At 42.3% G+C, this 18333-nt stretch overlaps 1 protein-coding gene across 1 annotated transcript in view; it reads left to right on the top strand.

Moving 5' to 3' along the window:
• Positions 1–18333, top strand: part of USP24 (ubiquitin specific peptidase 24) — a 107742-nt gene that overhangs the window by 56634 nt on the left and 32775 nt on the right. Inside the window, exons 36-47 of the mRNA XM_077779788.1 lie at positions 534–604; positions 1270–1430; positions 4597–4658; positions 6729–6920; positions 7890–8007; positions 10146–10290; positions 12685–12804; positions 13828–13953; positions 15442–15540; positions 16435–16517; positions 17821–17962; positions 18188–18307. Coding sequence (XP_077635914.1) covers positions 534–604; positions 1270–1430; positions 4597–4658; positions 6729–6920; positions 7890–8007; positions 10146–10290; positions 12685–12804; positions 13828–13953; positions 15442–15540; positions 16435–16517; positions 17821–17962; positions 18188–18307 — 1439 coding nt within the window. The remainder of the gene's footprint in view (positions 1–533; positions 605–1269; positions 1431–4596; positions 4659–6728; positions 6921–7889; positions 8008–10145; positions 10291–12684; positions 12805–13827; positions 13954–15441; positions 15541–16434; positions 16518–17820; positions 17963–18187; positions 18308–18333) is intronic.

Below are 18333 nucleotides of genomic sequence, written 5' to 3'. Positions count from 1 at the left end.
TACTCAGGGTAAATCTAGAAAATGTTAGACATTTATGGAACGGTAATTAGTGTCCAAAGTTGTTAATTTGAACAAGAATGCTTTTGAAGACAGATACAAGAAGTGTAAGTCATTATGAAATCCTTCTGAACAAATACCACTATCACAGGTCAGTTTTCCTATAGTTATTTTAATGATATTTTCTAATTGAAATGAAAGAACTACAACTTCTCATTAAGCTTTTTAATAATTTGTAATTTTATCGTAGGGTCCATTTTATAGTTAGAGGTTTTGATAGCTTATCAAGGCAAGATATATTTATGACTGTTGTGTACGAGACCCTGCGCTAAAGTGTGCAGGTACAGACATGACCAAGAGGCTATCGGAGGAGAAACTCAGATGTGGAGTTACAGGACTCCTGAGTTCGATTCCAAGTAAAAGAGATGAAATTCTTTTATAGTTAAGCTTAAATTATTCAAAATTATTGAAATCTTGAAAATGCATTTCCTGACTTATTTCGCACCCCTGATTCTCTTTATTCTTATTACCATTAGCATCTTTCTATAACTTGCCCTGTGTTGCCGATTTTATCATCGATATTCTGCTTGGATCACCAAGTGCTGAGGTAAGGATGTTTACATTACATAAAGAATGCCTTTGGTCCTGCTCTACCGAGGGGCCTTGGGAGACCTGTGACACTGCGTGGAGTCCAGAGGGATGGCATTTAGTCCCTCAGGGGGTCCTCCAGAAGGGGCATGGACCACTCCGAGAGCAGAGTAAGCATTTGGACTCTCTGCCCTCTGTTCTATTCCACACTCCCCTGGAATTTCAGAGACTAGCGCTGAGGCTAAGTCATGTGTGTTTGTAATAAAGCCGACCAGCCGAGTTGAGTGTCCTCAGCTGGCGTTCAGTGTCACCATGCTGGTCGACATCATGATAGACCAGCTGCAAGCCATGAACTTTCACTAGATTTTATGATTTTGATGTTCTTATGTGACCTTGAAAATTCCCTTGGAAACACTTGAAGAGTTTTTCTTGTTTTCATTTTTATTAAATTATAAAACTATTGATTAGAAGTGGAGAGGAGAAGAATTTGGGAAATCCATTCTCACGCTGCACATGTTATTAATCCGCCCTAGTTAATTCAGTGTAAACTTCACCATTAGTGATTAAAATGTTCATACCCTTATAGTATCCCTCCGATTGTGGACCTTGGAAGAAGATCCTTTTTTAAGCAGTCTCTAAATGTCAATTGACATACGTCCTTTGCTGCTAATGCTGTAATTTCAGATTCGCCGCGCTGCCTGTGATCAGCTGTACACTCTTAGTCAGACAGATACTTCAGCTCATCCAGATGTCCAGAAGCCAAACCAGTTTCTCCTGGGTGTGATTCTCACAGCCCAGCTACCTCTCTGGTCCCCAACTAGTATAATGAGAGGAGTGAATCAGAGGTATGTAATCAAGATGAAAAAGCTCCCGTCACACAGAAAGAGAATAACGATTTGCATGCTTCCCCCTGAAGTCCACAGTGCATTACCGAGATGACAAAAGATTTCTCCTTTCCTCTTGTACTGTTTGGTACCCCGAGAAAGGGCATTTCAGTTCTTACTATCCCCATTCAGGACAGGAGAGTCAGAAGAAACAATACCAGGCTTTCAGTCACTTCTCACCTCCACGCCAGCTGGTCTACTACCCCCAAGAGAAAGAGGAGCTTTCTTTCTAGAACTGGTCCGTGAGAGGCTGAAATTTTTGGGGCCCGATCACTTTATGAAGGTCAGATGGCTCGTGTCCTTGCATACACCCCTCTCTCTGATTAGCATACTTCCTGACTCCATGTCCAGAGGAAGCTGAGGCATCTTTCTGGCTTCCTTCCTTGGTTTTACACGAGCCTGGGCACAGAGGGAAGCTGTGGTCCAGGCCGATAGGGCGGCTTGAGTGAGTCCCTTCTGCCTGCCCCCCTGTCCCTCAGTGGGCCAGCCTGTGTGCAGGGCTGCCCAGGCCAGAATGGGAGGTGACTCCACTTTCTCCAGCTGAGCTTCACCAGAGGACCCTTGCCATGGGGCTCATGAGGTGCCACTGAGATGTGTGAAATGGGTGTCCACTTGACTTGTGCATCTGCTGTACAAATTAGAGCCTGCAAGGGAAGGAATGTTAGAGCTACTCCAAACCCCTAAGTGTGGATAAGTACCCAGACCCCTAAGTTTGGATCCAAACTTGGTCTTGGGAAGCATATAGTTCAGTAGCATTAAGTATATTCTCGTTATTGTGAACCGTCTCCACCACCCACTTCTAGAACTTTTTCCTCATCCTCTAAACTAAACCCTTTCCCCATTAAGAAATCCACTAAATGAAAGACTGATAAACTTGACTCCATAAAAACTAATATACTCTGTGTGGGAAACTAATACCATACATCCGAAAGTCAGTTGACAGACTGGCTGAATAGATTTGTAACATGACAGACAAGAAGCTAATTTTCATAATGTAAGATAAAATAAGCTGTTAGAAATCACTAACAAATGACCAAAATTGAGCTAAATTGAAAAATGGGCAAAGGACATGAAGAGACTCTTCCAAAACAAGCATAGGTGAGTTGTTTTTTTTAATAATTTTTAGATTTGCTAGAATTTTTTTTTTACAGCAGCAAAATATACGTACAATTGATCATTTTACTGATTTTTAGGTCTATAATTCAGTGACATTAAGTCCACACACATTGTTGTGCAACTTGTCCCCACTGTCCATTCCCAGAACTTTCTCATCGCCCCAGACCCACTGAGCAGTAACTCCCCGTTCACTCCCCTTCCTTCATTCTCCTGTTCCCAAGGTTCATCCGTGTCATCGCATGTGGTAGGGTGTCATTTCTAACTGTGAAAACTACTTCCTTTATCTGTTCTTTCTTTCGTTGCCTGTGCCTTTTCTCGTATTCAAGAAATCTTTGTCAAATCCACTGTCACAAAGTTTTCCCTCTAGGTTTTCTTCTAAGGTTTTTAGTTTTCACTCTTACACCTAACCTGTTTGACCCATTCGAGCTGAATTCTGTGTGTTATGTAAGGTGTCCGACTTCATTCTTTTCCATCTGGATAATCCAGTTGTCACAGCACCTTTTCCTCCATTGAATGGTTTTGACAGCTGGCTTGCTGACTGATTGGCTCTTCATTCCTCTTCCACTGATCTGTGTGTGTCCTCATGCCAGTGCCACGTGGCCTCGCTGCTGTGGCATCGTCCCAGTCTTCCAGCGCCGTTTGTCCTGTTCGCCGTATGGGCCTTTCATTTCCTTTCTTAAATGGATGTCTAAGTACTTTACTGTTATTGACGCCTTTGTAAGTGGAATTGTTTTCTTTTCGTATTCTTCCTTGTTGGTGTATGGAAGCAGAACTGATTTTCGTGTCCTGATTTTGTATCTTGCTGCGTTCACTGATTACCTCTGAATCTTTTTGTGTGGACTCTGGGGTTTCCCACATGTAGGATCGTGTCATCTGCAAACAGATCATTGTACTTCTGTGTAAGGCATTTTTTAAGAAGTAAGCTATTGCACTTGTACTTTTTGTTAAGACTCAGATTATTTAATATGACTTAAATTTAAGAGTTTGATTTGATAAGAAATTTCTCAAAACTCAGGAAAGAAAGCAGTGGATGAGTTTTTAACATACATTCTCAAAGAATCTCTTGGATGTAGAGCATTTAACTTCACATAAAACTGAATCTTTAGTTACATGTTTTTACAATTTGAAATGGTGTTTCACAACTTACTCTAATCCCCATGTTTGGTGCATATTTTCTTTAACACTGGTGACGAGAACAGCTATTTCTGTGGTCTATGTGCCGTGCAGCATGCCAAGTTCGTTGCATGTATTTATCCTGTAGTCCTCACAATGGACAAATGAGTTTGACAGTTTTATTGTCTCTTTAATAATTACAATTCTTGGTTCATTATCTCTTCTCATCCTTAGTGCATTCTTGAGCCGTGTGTGTGTGTGTGTGTGTGTGTGTGTGTGTGTGTATTTGTGTTTCTAACACTCTAACAAGCACGTTAGAAATTAGAAACCAAACAGATTATCCCTAGACGCCCAACTGTACGTGGTGAAGCCAGGATTTGAACCAGGGTCACCTGACTTTACAACCTGTTTTCTTCACTGAGATAATTGCGGAAAAGCGTCACTGACCATCCTAGATAAAAGAATTTACCTATCTCTATTTTTTTTTATACTCCACTCGGTTTTTCTTCTTAGTATCACCTTTTGACATAAGTACTTTTTAATTTGCTCTCTGTCTCTTTTCTTCTTCATCAGCCCTTAAACAGTTGCAAGCACATAGTAGGTGCCTAGTCAGTATTGGTTGCTGTTTAAATGAATGAGTGTAATCTGTGCATTTTGTATGCAGTTTGTATATTATTACAAAGTGTGAGACTAAGTACGTTCCCTCTTTCTACACTATAATTTGTATAGTGTATCTGTATCAGCAAAGTATGAGCGTGTTTTTTGCTAAGATATTGAAGTTGAATTAATGTAAAAGCAGTTATTTCATGCTTAGGAAAATTCCCTTTCATACAAGGAAGATGCTTTTTATTTCAAAATCTGACATTTTTTAATACTTGAAATCTTATCTGTTTTTTAGACTGTTATCTCAGTGTATGGAGTATTTTGATCTAAGGTGCCAATTATTAGATGATCTGACAAGTAAGTAAATGTCTGACTTCGATTCAGGTAGGGGGAGGGGAGAGGGATGAGTAGAAAAGAAAGCCAAATGGACGTTTCTAAATCTGACTTAATGTGTCTTAGATATAAATGAGATTATAATTACTGTTTGAAGTCGAATTTTATTTTCTTGAAAATAGCATGCAAACCCATGTACCAGCCCTCTCTTCTCCTGTTACGTACCTAACTGTTAAAAATTGGCAAAGACACATGTTTTAATTACACTGACACAGAACTGTTAGGAAGGGTCTCTCTAGTGTGGTGAATTCGGACCATTTTAAAGGTTGATGATTGAAGGAAGGAGGGATTCTCTGGATAATAGAAATGAGGTGATAGAAGTCAGTTAATTATTTTGTGTTTGGTGATTGAAATGTTAGAAGTTTTAGCATTAGAGCATTTGGATTTTGATCATCTGTACTTTTAAAAAATGTGAACGTATGTTGGAGTGCCGTGTAAATTTTAGTTCAAATCAAGAGTCTGTTAGTTTATTTTCCACTCTTTACATAAAAGATTTGCCTCATCTTCCAAGAAATAAGTAAAATAAAAATCAAGATGAACAAAAGTACTCATTGGAAATACTAACTGGAGAAGACGGTTGGTGCCAGGCCGTTAAACAGAACTACCTTGCGTGGATGCTGGCTGTAAACCTCCACCCAGTCGGAATTTGGTTGTGAGGTTGCCTGCGGGGGGAGGGGGCAGGGGGGCAGAGGTAAAAAAGGAAGAAAACAGAGTGGCTTCTCAAATGAAACATCTTTGTGCCGGCACTTAAATCTGCAGAGGTCCTCGTGTACCGGACACACGAGGACGTAGTAACTTGTTCGCCTCGGGAAATTCCTGAATTGGTTTCCCAAGTGCCTCTCAAAAGCGGGGGCACAGTGCTCTGAGCAGTACAGGGAAACGGTAGTGTTGGAGCCTGAGATAGTGTCGTGTCAGTGTATATCTCGATGTGGGGATCAGACCTGGTGTACGTGTCATCCAGAGGAGCGGATGGGTGACAGGTCCGTCACACAGCCGGGCTGAATGCCACGCTTTTCTGCCAGGCCTCTGGCAAGGCTTGCTGTGCGGGTCGGACCTGGTGAGGGTGGGCGTTCTGCTCTGCTCCCGGAGGGCTGGCGTCAGGAGTTGGCTGCGTGCGTTATGCGTACGGCAGCAGAAGGCATGAGCAAGTTGTTACCGTAGGCCTTCGTGTGTCGTCGAGTGACTGAGGAGGGATCCGGCATTCCTTACTGGGAGGTTGAGGGCAGGGTGGGAGTGTGTCTGGAAACCAGCAGTGTTTGCCGCGTGGGGAGTATGTTGTGTATGCCGGTGCCGGTGCTAGGCACTTCATGCCTGGCACCCTGCAGTGTGGGTGCTGGCCTGCTTTTGTAAATAAGTGGACTCCTATCCAGTCCTGGTTCCGCTCTGACTGACCCTAACGTATTCCTTTTGACGTGGTGGTGTGGGACCCTACCACTGGCGGCTGTCGTGCAGTGGAAGGAGAGCACGGTCCCTCTCCTTCCAGCAGGCCCGACTTCCAGGATGGAACCTTGCTTGCATCCTTGCCTAGAAGGACGGGAGATGCCTTACCACAGAGGAGCAGGGTGGTTCGCGGGCTTGGGCGCACTGCTTGGAAACCTGCGTCCTGCTGCTGTGCTGCGGACCTCCGCCTCCTTTGCGGGACCCCCTTGGCCTAGGTGATGCTGGGGGAGCCTAGATGGCTCTCCTCACACCCTCCACCCCTGCCTTCTCTAGACAGGTGTGCTTCTGGGGGACACCTGCTGACACCCCCGGACCAGGAGATTCTTCGGAGCAAGATTAGCCCCTTCATCTTCTGTCCCCAGCATATGGCCCTGTGATGTGCACAGAGGGGCCCCCGATATGTGTCTGGCTTAGGACTGAGACAGAGGTGGGGAAGGAGGGAGGCTGCAGGGCTGCCTCAGTGCTGCCTTCTCAGATCAGCACAGTGCAAGCTTGGGACTCGACTTGGCCTGCCTTAATTTAGGATTTGGACTCCATGAAGGGAAATCCTCTTTTCTTTGAAATGGACTTGTGTTTTTGTTTTTTCCTTCTTAGCGTCAGAAATGGAGCAGTTAAGAATCAGCCCAGCTACCATGCTCGAAGATGAGATTACTTGGCTGGATAACTTTGAACCTAATCGCACGGCTGAATGCGAGACGAGTGAAGCAGACAATATCTTACTAGCAGGACACCTGCGGCTCATTAAAACCCTTCTCTCACTCTGCGGGTCAGAGAAGGAAATGCTGGGTAATTACTGCTTCATCTTACCTGTGACAGAGTACCTCGCTTCTCCGTTCTTGCTGTGGTAGTGCTCATAATTAGGAAAACGGGATCAGTGCTCGGTGCTCTGTAAAAAATTGACCCTCCAGGTAATATGAGATTGTCTGGAACTTCAGTGGCTAACAGACTTAAGGTGTATTCTGCCCGTGTCATTAAACCCTATAGAGAAGTTGATAGCGTTCAAAACAGTTGGTTCACGTAACTTTTTCATACCAAGTAAAACTTACAGCTCAAAGTAGGGTTTTCTCTTCTTGCTGTTATGTACTTTATGAAATATTACCTATTATAGATTTTACCTCTTTTAAGAGTTTTCTCATCTGGGAGGCCGGCCCCTAACTACTACCCCCTGCTGTGTGGGGTACATGTATAATTCATAAGGGCATATTCAGCATTAGAAGGTGTATTCAGAAAACAAGTCAAAACATTAATTATCGCACAAAGTGAGCCCTATAAAAATCTTCTTGGCTACTGGGGATACATAGAAAAGAGTGATTCTAACCCAGGATCAGAAGGGCACATCACTTTACCTAAGGAAGGCAAGATTTTAAAAGTTTCAGAAGCCCTCCTGTGGACTCCCCTCTGCCCAGAGTAAGAATGAATTGTCCACTCAGACCACTCTGCCTCGTGTTCTTGGCATTTGTGTTTCCAAAGTGAAAGCACTACTTCTTTCACGCCATTGTCAGCTCATAAAGGAAGGTACCCTCCCTGTCTCTCTTTGTTCCCTGTCCCCTGACTCTCCCACCCGCCCCCACCCCTCTGCCTCTCAGAGCTTTGTCATGTGTTATAAGTGCTCAAAAAATAAGCATCGAATCGCATTGAACGCCCTGCCATTGGGTGGCGTTGGGTGCCTTTGCTGCTCTGATATGAAAGTACAAAGACAGAATCTTTGAATTAAAATGTGTTCATCCTCAACATGAATATTATGCTCTATTCCAGGTTCATCACTCATTAAACCATTGTTAGATGACTTCCTTTTCCGAGCTTCTAGAATTATTTTAAATAGTCATTCTCCAGCTGGCAGTGCCGCCATCAGTCAACAGGACTTTCATCCAAAGTATGGAAAATGCACGTTGTGTTCAGTTTTGGTAAAAATTCTAATTCGAAACTTTAGTCCAAAAAGCGTTTCTTAATTTGGAGTTTGTCTTCCATCTCGTGAGTGTGTGTGGTTATAAGCTATTATCCACTGTTATATGAAGAGCTGCATGTAAAGGGGCTGAGGATAAAGCCTGCCTGGCACGTAGTAAGTGCGGGGCAAGTGTGCTGGTGGCATTATTATCATCAAATAGCAAGAATAAGTAGTAAGTAATGTGCTTAATTTGGTCAGTAAGCATCAAATCCAAAGTTAAGCAGGCTCCGAATCTCGAGTTTCTCCTAGGAGTAAAGTATAGGTGCTTTTAGTGCATGAACCTTGTGATTTGCTGGGTCTTGCCTGTGCCCTGATCATTAAAACTGCTAGTGATTTATTGTGGTAATTTGAGAATCAAGCACTGCCTCGGTGTTTATGGGTTGAAATTTGCAAGGTCTTTTTGTCATGCTGACCTGCTTGGTGCTCTTGGAAGATGGGAGGAGGCGGCTCCCTGCTGCCATCTTGCCTGTCCCGAACCCAACTCCCTTTGTTCTGAAAACCAGATCTAACTGAATAATGCTGAAGACACTGGGGATGTGGTATGTAACCAACGGGAAAAACTCCCCTATAATTTCAGTGGTTATTGAAATGGGCAAGACGTAAGAAGCAATATTTCCTGGAATCTCAAGCGATACCTTACCACGTAGGAGTACTTCTCAACATGGCTTTGCTTATTAGCGAAATCTGTTTCGGGCAGTCAGCCTTCATAGAACCCTTGGGCTGCCTCCCAGGCTGTGGCTCCCGCCTCACCCCCGCCCCAGTCTTGTTCTGGAAGATCTGGCACTGGCTCTGTGGGAGTCTTTTATTAAAGTAGTAGAAATACATGTGTATTTCAGTTTTCAGTGAGTGGAGAAAATAAATCTGTAGCAGTTTTATTGAGATTTTTATTCATGAATCCTTCTTACATGTATTAAAAGTAATACCTCCATCAGCAAGGAGTTGGGTTTTCGATCAGACACGGTGTCTTCATTAGAAAAGGCAGTGTTTTGTGTCATGCCTCCCTGTGTACTGAGTCATGCTCACCTGCCACAGTGACTGCCAGCTGTTTCCCACCTGAACCCTGATGCCAGAAAGAGCTTTAAAATACACAGAAGTGTTTTCACAAGTAACATTTATTCTTAGTAACACCCACGAAAGAATTCCATAATGCAGAGCCTGTGTGTATGGTACCTCCTGTTCGTTCATTACCTGTCCTTTGTGACCCAAAAGTCCAAGTAAGAAGTGAAGGACAGTGCCAGCTGCTGGCCATTGTCCTCAGGGCCTGACGCAGTGCTGGTCTTCGAGCCCTACAGCCCCTCATGAGCACGTCTCCCACACTGCACTCCATACAGGTTTCTCTCGGAGGCTCAAGGTCCTCTTTTCTGTGTATCCTTCCTAACCTGTGATCTCCTCAGTAACGTAAGGTTGGCATAGGTGACAGTGAGAAATTACTGTCCACCCCCAAAGTGATTTCTTCTAAAGGTGAGCGCCGTCAGAAGCCTTTGGTTTGCTGCAGACTGTCTGCTAGTTACCTTTTATTGTCGTTTTAAACAAACTAATTTGGCAAACCACTTATTTCTGTCTCCATTGACTCAGCAAGATGAAGTTGATTAGTGCCAGGCACATATAAAAAACATTTATGGGCATCTATTCTGATTTATACAGCTTTCTTTTTCTGCCATTTAGATATTTGGATTTCAGGATAATATCTACAAAAACCGTACTTGCCACCTATTTTGAGAGACCGTTATTTTCATGGTTTCTTTGGTGACATGTTCAGACTGTTTATCCTCCATTTTTGCTGATCCAGACCTTAGATAAAAATACTCTGGACTCAAAAGTGAGGTATTTCGCCACTTTATCAGGCCAAGAAGGCATGTGGCCCTTAACCAAAATCATTCCTCCTGTATCGTGGCCTCTTCCTTTAAGTACACCCTTCCTGCTGGATTCCTGGAGCTCTACATCAGACCCCATTCACTCTGAGGAATTGCGGCTCTGATACTTTCATTTCAAATGTTGATTTAGTTTAATGACCAACTTAAGTCGATCATTCACTGTTGGAACTGACTTGCATCTTTTGTTTTTAGGTGTAGCACAGTGAACAGCCGACTGGCAGCTTACGAGGTGCTTGTGATGCTGGCCGATAGCTCGCCTGCAAATCTTCAGATCATCACAAAAGAACTGCTGTCTATGCATCATCAACCGGACCCTGCTCTCACCAAGGAGTTTGATGTAAGTTCCCTAGACCTTGATACACCTAACTTTTTTTTAGGGTGATCAGTTAAATGTATAACTTGAAAGTCTATGTTTGCATTATCCTAATCACAAAGAAAGTCAGTGTTATCTTTTTGCTTATCTTGTTCACATACTCTAACCAACTATATTCTACTAAATTACTCTTTTACCATCATAATACTCTGTTACTCATCAGTACCCTTTCTGCTATTTAAAGAGAAGACATTTTCAAGTCCGTTGATAAACATTCTCAGTAAGAAGTAGCATTTCAGTAAAACATTAAAAATTAAAAAAAAAAAAAAAGAAGAAGTAGCATTTCAGCGTGTGTTTTGAATAACTGCATGGCACAGTGTCAGGCCCAGGCCCCGGAGACACAGGCTTAGACATGGGCTCTGTCACAGTACAGTCTACCTTTATTTAAATTTAACCAAGATTTATGGAGTTTACTATGCACTAATAGGTGTGTCCAACTTTTGGAGCTCAGAAATGCGGGTAGGATTCCAGCCCTCAAGAATGTCAGTGTAGGGGCGCCTGGGTGGCTCAGTCTGTTAAGCGTCTGACTTTGGTTCAGGTCATGATGTCACGGTTCGTGGATTCGAGCCCCACGTTGGGCTCTGTGCTGACAGCCAGCTCAGAGCCTGGAGCCTGCTTCAGATTCTGTATCTCCCTCTCTCTCTGACCCTCCCCTGCTCACACTGTCTCTCTCTGTTTCTCAGAAATAAATAAAACATTAAAAAATAAATTTTAAAAAATGTCAGTGGATAGTGGAAGAGGCAGACCCACAGGCAGATCATTTCAGTATAATGTGATAAATTACAAGATACAGGTCTGGTCCTGGATGCTCTACTAATGGAGGAACACTTCACCACCAGAGGGCAGTATCTCAGAAGGCGTCTTAGAAAGGATGAAGTTGGAAAAAGAACTCTGGTGCCTCACAAGCTGGCTGGAAGGGGACTCCAGCAATGGGAAGGACATGGGCAAAGCTGTGGAGCCATATGGCAGCTTAGGATACATCGGGAACTGCAGGAGGGGAGCGCAGCACAGGCGCACTCGAGCACCAGCCCAGGAACCGGAGGACACTTTTGCCTTCTCCATGGACGTCGTAGAGTCAGGCTTGTCCCTTCAGACACCTGAGCTGAGTCCGATGCAGCACACAGGTTGGGCAGGGAAGGAAGGTGTTCTAGAGAGAGAAAATAGCACTTGCAAAATGAAACATCAGCATGTAAATTGGAAACTGTTTTGGTATCAAAACATTTAGTTTATAACGTACGCTCTGGTTTAACGTTATTTATATGATAGATTTAAATGGAAATGTTACTTTTTTCTTGTCATCAATTATGTCAGCATAACGAAGAATGCATTTGTCTCTTATAAATACTTATTTTTTTAGCACTCTTGTGAACGAGTTTTTGTTTTGTAACTTTTTAAAAATCTGTGCTCTGGACTCCAAATAAATTGCCGTGTTGATTAGATCTTAGAAATCACTCTGCTCTAAGTGTATGTCAAATGTAAGTGGAAAATATATACTATTTAGCAACTCCTTGAGGTCTAAAAGACCTACAGGTTTTTGTGGGTTATAATATGGATATAGGTGCGTGATGCATGCAGATCAGGTGATTCTGGGCATGACGTTAGAACCAAGATTCTGCTGACATAGCATTTCAACGTGTGTCATTACACTATCCTTTTCTGCTTTGAGAAGTGCCATGTTCAGCTTTATCCAGGAGGCCTTTTCTAGATTGTTTCTAACCAGAAAAGCATTATAATGGGATCTGTGTTAGGAAAAAACATCTTTAAGTGAAATGCTAGAGTATTTACCTGTTCATTTAATCATATGCTTATTAGCTGTTGCTCGGTAGAAGAATGATACTTTCTTAGAAAGGAAAGGAAGGCATAATGAGGCTTCCTTGACCATCCAGACTGGTCAGGATTCTCCAGAAGAAACACTGCATAGAACCCTATTCCTTTTTGCGGGGTGCTCCTTCAGTTTGTAAGCAGGTCTGTTTCCGTGACTTCTGTCTCTGTATCCTACTAGGCTGTGAGCTCCTCGAGCTGTTAACCCTGGCACAGTGCTGGCACATAGTAGGTTCTTAATAAATATTTCTTGAATGATATTCAAGTGACAGAATGCATGACTCCTAGATGGACAAACATAACATGTTAGGTGCTTTATGAACGGAAAAGGAACACTGAGGCAGTAGTAGTACTAGCATCTGCAGAGGTACATCGAGAACACAGGCTTTGTTGGCATGATTCATACCCCACTGGGTGGATAAATCTGTGGGTATATCTCCTTTCCCTCTCAGGCATCTCAGATAGCCATGGTGGAAGTGGGCTGGTGACAAATAACACTGATTCTCTCTCTGCTGTTTGTACTCCTCCCTCTTCTAGTACCTTCCGCCCGTGGATAGCAGGTCCAGTTCAGGGTTTGTGGGGCTGAGGAACGGCGGCGCTACGTGCTACATGAACGCGGTCTTCCAGCAGCTGTATATGCAGCCTGGTCTCCCTGAGGTGATTGCCTTCTTCTTTCATGTTTGGTATGATAGGTAAAAAGTACAGTGCCCAGAAACAGTCCCATATTCATATAGGGGTTAGGAACGCTGACCACCGCCATGCAGTCAAAAATATAGCTTATGTGTTGCATTTTGGGTTTGCTAAATCTAGACATGACTAGGGATCCTTTAGTCCCTTCTGAAACCTCTGTACATCTGAACACTTGTTCACAGTCACATGTTTTTATACATCTGCGAGGGAGTATCCTGCCTTCTTGACAGCTTCGACTTGACCACATGGGGTTTTTGAACTAAGTTATTGTCAAATTCTGTTCCATAAAATTACTAATGTTTTTATGATTTTAGAAAAATTTAGGGTCTGTCGTCAGTGTTTTACAATAGTTTAGTTGACCCTTGAACAACATACAGGGGTCAGAAGTGCTGACCACCCCCCTCATGCAAAACTTCCCCATGTAACTTTTGACTCCCTGCTGATATTAACTACTAATATTTTACTGTTGATTGGGCAGTTAACACAGATTTTGTATGTTCTATGTATGTATATGTAATACAGTGCAATATGTATTACATGTTCTTTTCATACAGTAGAGTAAGCCAGAGAAGAGAAAATATATTTATAATACTGTACCGTATCAAAAAATCCAAGCATAAGTGAACCCACACGGCTCAAACCCATGCTCAAGGGTCAGCATATACTAAAAGCTTGTGATATCGCAGTCCGTAGTGTTGAGAATATCTGTGTGTATCCTGTCATGTTTTTCTCTCAGAGATAACTGGTATTCCTCATAGAGATAAGTGATATTCCTCATTCCAGTTTTACATAATCAAACAGGCTCAAAGAAATTATTTGTTCAGGATTCCACCAACTAGGAAGTATGAAGGCTAAACGTACTGAGAGTTGTAGCCGCACCCAGACACACATAGCACTGTAAAAGCAAAGTGGGCCGTACGTGTGTGTATGTCCACGTTTTCTGGGCAGCAGTGAACTACTTCTAGCTCAGTATGTTGCGTTTCTTTCTAGTCGTTACTTTCAGTAGATGATGACACGGACAATCCAGACGACAGCGTATTCTACCAGGTGCAGTCTCTCTTCGGGCATCTAATGGAAAGCAAGCTGCAGTATTATGTACCTGAGAACTTCTGGAAGGTATTTCACCTAGTCACTTCAGATATTTAGATCTGGTAATAACTGTTTCTATCTTTATTAACTCCAAACCAATCCCATTGCCAGGAACCTATAGAAGAACGGGCTATACCATTCTTTGTAAGATTGATATTTCATTTCAATGATTAAGAAGAGTCATTTATAATTTCTAGGGATTTGCCAGTCTTAACAATTTGAATATTTCTCATGATTCTTATTTTAATTCTTTGGATATTTGTTCAAATTAATGCTCTAAATAATTTTTTTTACTCTATTTTTTCTTTAATTTAAATTTTAGCTAGTGAGCATACAGTGCAATTTTGGTTTCAGAAGTAGAATTCAGTAACTCGTCACTTACATTCAGCACCCAGTGCTCATCCCACCAAGTACCCTCCTTAATACCCATCACCCATCTAGCATATCCCCCATCCACCTCCCTCTATCAACGCCCAGTTTGTTCTCTAAGAGTCTCATGTGGTTTGTTTCCCTCTCTCCTCTCCGCACCCCCTTCCCGTATGTTCATCTGTTTTGTTTCTCAAATTGTATTTGTTTTTTTTCTTTTTTTGAGAGAGAGAAAAAGAGAACATGAGCAGGGAGGGGCAGAGAGAGAGAGAGGGAGAGAATCTTAAGTCGGCTCCACCTTCCATGCAGAGCCTCCATCTCACAAACTGCGAGATCATGACCTGAGCCAAAATTAAGAGTCAGCTGGCTGCTTAACCAACTGAGCCACCCAGGCGGCCCTCTTAAATTTTACCTAAGAGTGAAATTATATGCTATTTGTCTTTCTCTGATTAACTTATTTTGCTTAGCATAGTACATTCTAGCTTCATCCACATCCTTGCAAATGGTGAGATTTCATTCTTTTTGATGGCTGAGTAATAAAGAGGTGTATGTGTATGTATGTACATATATATATATATATATATATACACACACACATATATATGTAATGGGCTCTTGCCATAATTTGGCTATCATTAATAATGCTGCTATGAACATTGGGATATGTATGCCCCTTTGAATCTGTATTTTTGGATCTTTTGGGCATATACCTAGTAGTGCAATTCCTGGGTTATAGGGTAGCTCTATTTTTAATTTTTTGAGGAGTCTCCATACTGTTCTCCAGAGTAGCTGCACCAGTTTAGATTCCCTCCAGCAGTGCAAGAGGTAAAGAACATCGTTTTTAACATTGCTTTACTGTGTTTCACATGCTTTACTGTGTTTCACAGGAGGAGTACCTTGTATTTCCCCTGTAGTTTGGATAGTTCTAAGACAGAAACTCCACGTTCTGTGGCCTCAGGTCCCAGCCGGTATGGTCTCCCAGACTTGTTTGGGTTACACAGGAGCCAGGCAAAAGCACAGATAGCTGAACCACGCTCCTCTCACTTCAGTACAAGTGTCTAATGTCCTAATGGTGAGCTTGGTTTTAGAAGCATTTAAGCACTCTTGCTTCTTTTCCTTGAACAGTATATTTAATTCCTATCTGCATAGATTTTCAAGATGTGGAACAAAGAACTTTATGTGAGAGAGCAGCAGGATGCATATGAATTCTTCACTAGTCTTATTGACCAGATGGACGAGTATCTCAAGGTAGAGAACGCTTCACTTCCCCTGCCTCCCCCAGACTGTAGCACGAGAGCAGAGTGGCGGGATTGGGGGGCACTAGGAGACCTACAGACGGCAACCTGGTCAGCCGTACCACCACAGCGGTAATTCGTTTCCTCTGGGCTTGAACATCCAAACAGAACATCAGCAGGATTTCGGACTTTTCTTCTTCTTAATTCATCCAACGCTTGATGAATAAGTATGTCCTTCTTAATCTGTACTCCACAGTAACCGCTCTTCCTGGGGGTGCACTGGGGGCGCCCAGCCTCCAGAGTGCTGTCCTCGCCAGGGACCTTTTGGTCCTGTGCGCGGCACTCCGACTCGGCCAGCGGGGCCAGGTTAAAAAGTTGTCTGTGGTGATGTTCGAACCCCAAGCTTCCTGCCCCCACCCAGTGTAACGTGTGACAAACCTCCTAAGGGTGGCTGCCTTCTGGATCTAGGGTGCCCTCCGTCATTGCCAGTATCTGTCCCTCTTCTCCTGCGTAGGCACAAGTCAGGCATGTCCTTTTCAAATAACTTAGGAATTGATAGCATTTTATCCACAAGAAAGAAAAGATTGAGGAGAGTAGTTTCTAACTTGGTCTTTGTGGCATGGGGAGAAGCAATTGGAACCGTCACGAAGATGACAAGCTGTTCCTGTCACCAGCTGTGACTGGCCCCTCTCCTCTTCCTTTGCCGGCTCTTCACGCTATTCTCATAGCCAGTGGGGCCAGTGGGTTGTAGACTTGCCTTTCGTTCCCAGCTTAAACTACCATCATGACTCATTTAATTTTAGCTGTTAAGTTGAAATCTGTGCTTTAACTTAGGGCTAAAATTCTATATGAGTGACCTAGAAATTCTAGGGGCATCAACTAAAATTCTTAGTTTTTATTCCAACAGAAAATGGGGAGAGACCAGATTTTTAAGAATACTTTCCAGGGCATCTATTCTGATCAGAAGATCTGTAAAGACTGTCCTCACAGGTTAGTGAAGTTACCACTGACATCAAAAAAATGATCACCATCACTTTTATTTTGTTTCTCTTAATTGTTGGTACTTTATTCATTAATTTTCATCCATATTTTACTTGACTAAAATGACAATATATGAAAGTCTAAGCTGTTATCTTCTTAATGTTTGTTTATTTTGAGGGGGAGAGAGAGAGAGAGAACTGGGGAGGGGCAGAAAGAGAGGAAGAGAAAATCCCATGTAGGTTCTGTGCTTGTCAGTACTGATCTCCTTGTGGGGACTCTTGACTCATGACCTGAACCCAAACTAAGAGTCAGATGATTAACTGACTGAGGCACCCAGGAGGCTCAGCTATTACCTGTTTTAATAGTACTTTTATTCCATAAGCTCCTGTAACAGTTTCCTGATATATTTTTACTCAGCCAAGTTCTATAACATTTGGGCTCGTGAGCATCACCATGCTTAGTATTAAGTAAATCATCATGCAAGCAGCTTTCCTACTCATGTATTTAAGGCAAAGCTTTAAGAATACCTGAAATTTCATTTGTAAATATGTGAATTTCCATAGGAAGTCACAAATCCTCAAACAGGAAAATACATATTCTCAGGGTTATCCTGGTCCAGAAATCAAACTTGGAGGAAATATTTTTATAGTAGGAAAAGGATTCAGTATTCAGGTGAAAACCTGGAAATTGCTAATTGGCTACTACAGTCATAATATACATGATATTTGTCCTTTCTGTTTTTATTTTTTAATTTTCTAACAGTATTTTTTAAAGTTTATTTTGAAAGAGAGAGAGAGAAGAGTGCATGTGTGAGTGGGGGAGGAACAAAGAGAACCCCAACCAGGCTCCATGCTGCCAGTACAGAGCCCAGTGTGGGGTTCGATCCCACAAATCATGAGATCATGACCTGAGCTGAAATCAGGAGTCAGGCACTTAACTGAGCCACCTGGATGCTCCAGTCGTCATCCTTTTTAAATAATACTTCTACTATGTTATGAATTTTGCATTTGTTGAGAGACTTGCAGATCTCTCTCTCTCTCTCTCTCTCAGTGGACCTATAAATGTTTATTGAATTAAGTTTCTTTGGTTTCCATTTCTAAAATTTCTTTGTTGAAATTCATAACTTTATAATTCTGGATTGTCAAAAACGGGTATTTTTATTTGGCAGTGTACTTTTAAAAGGATGAGGGGTGGCATGTGTTAATTTCACTGACCGTGAATGTAGACCTGTGTTCAGTCTCTGCTATTGCGGTAGTTTCAAGATCTGTAAATTTCATTATTGATTCTGTTTTTTCTGTGGCTTGCTAATCAGATATGAGCGGGAGGAAGCTTTCATGGCTCTCAATCTTGGAGTTACGTCTTGTCAGAGCTTGGAAATTTCTTTGGACCAGTTTGTTAGAGGAGAAGTTTTAGAGGGCAGTAACGCATATTACTGTGAAAAGTGTAAAGAAAAGGTATTACACTTGCCTTTTTTGAAAAACAAGCTTAATTTGTTACTCATTTAGTTTGTCTTTATGTTTTACGTAAGAACAATATTAAGCTCCTATTGTTGCTTCCATTGAATTGTGTCATTATCTGTTTTCACGTGGGCGGGAAAGGCCTGTGAGAATCTATGACCTTTGTATGACTTTGATGTTTTCTTTCTTCCCTGGAGATAATTGGGTTTTGCTTTTCTTTAGAGAATAACTGTGAAAAGGACCTGCATTAAGTCTTTACCTAGTGTCTTGGTAATTCACCTGATGAGATTTGGATTTGACTGGGAAAGTGGACGCTCCATTAAATACGATGAACAGATAAGGGTAACTTTTTTTTTCCCCTGAACTTT

The sequence above is a fragment of the Crocuta crocuta genome, unplaced genomic scaffold (genome assembly GCF_008692635.1).
Source record: "Crocuta crocuta isolate KB4526 unplaced genomic scaffold, BGI_CrCroc_1.0 scaffold168, whole genome shotgun sequence".
NCBI classification, from domain to species: domain Eukaryota; kingdom Metazoa; phylum Chordata; class Mammalia; order Carnivora; family Hyaenidae; genus Crocuta; species Crocuta crocuta.
This window is presented reverse-complemented; position numbering and strand designations above follow the sequence as displayed.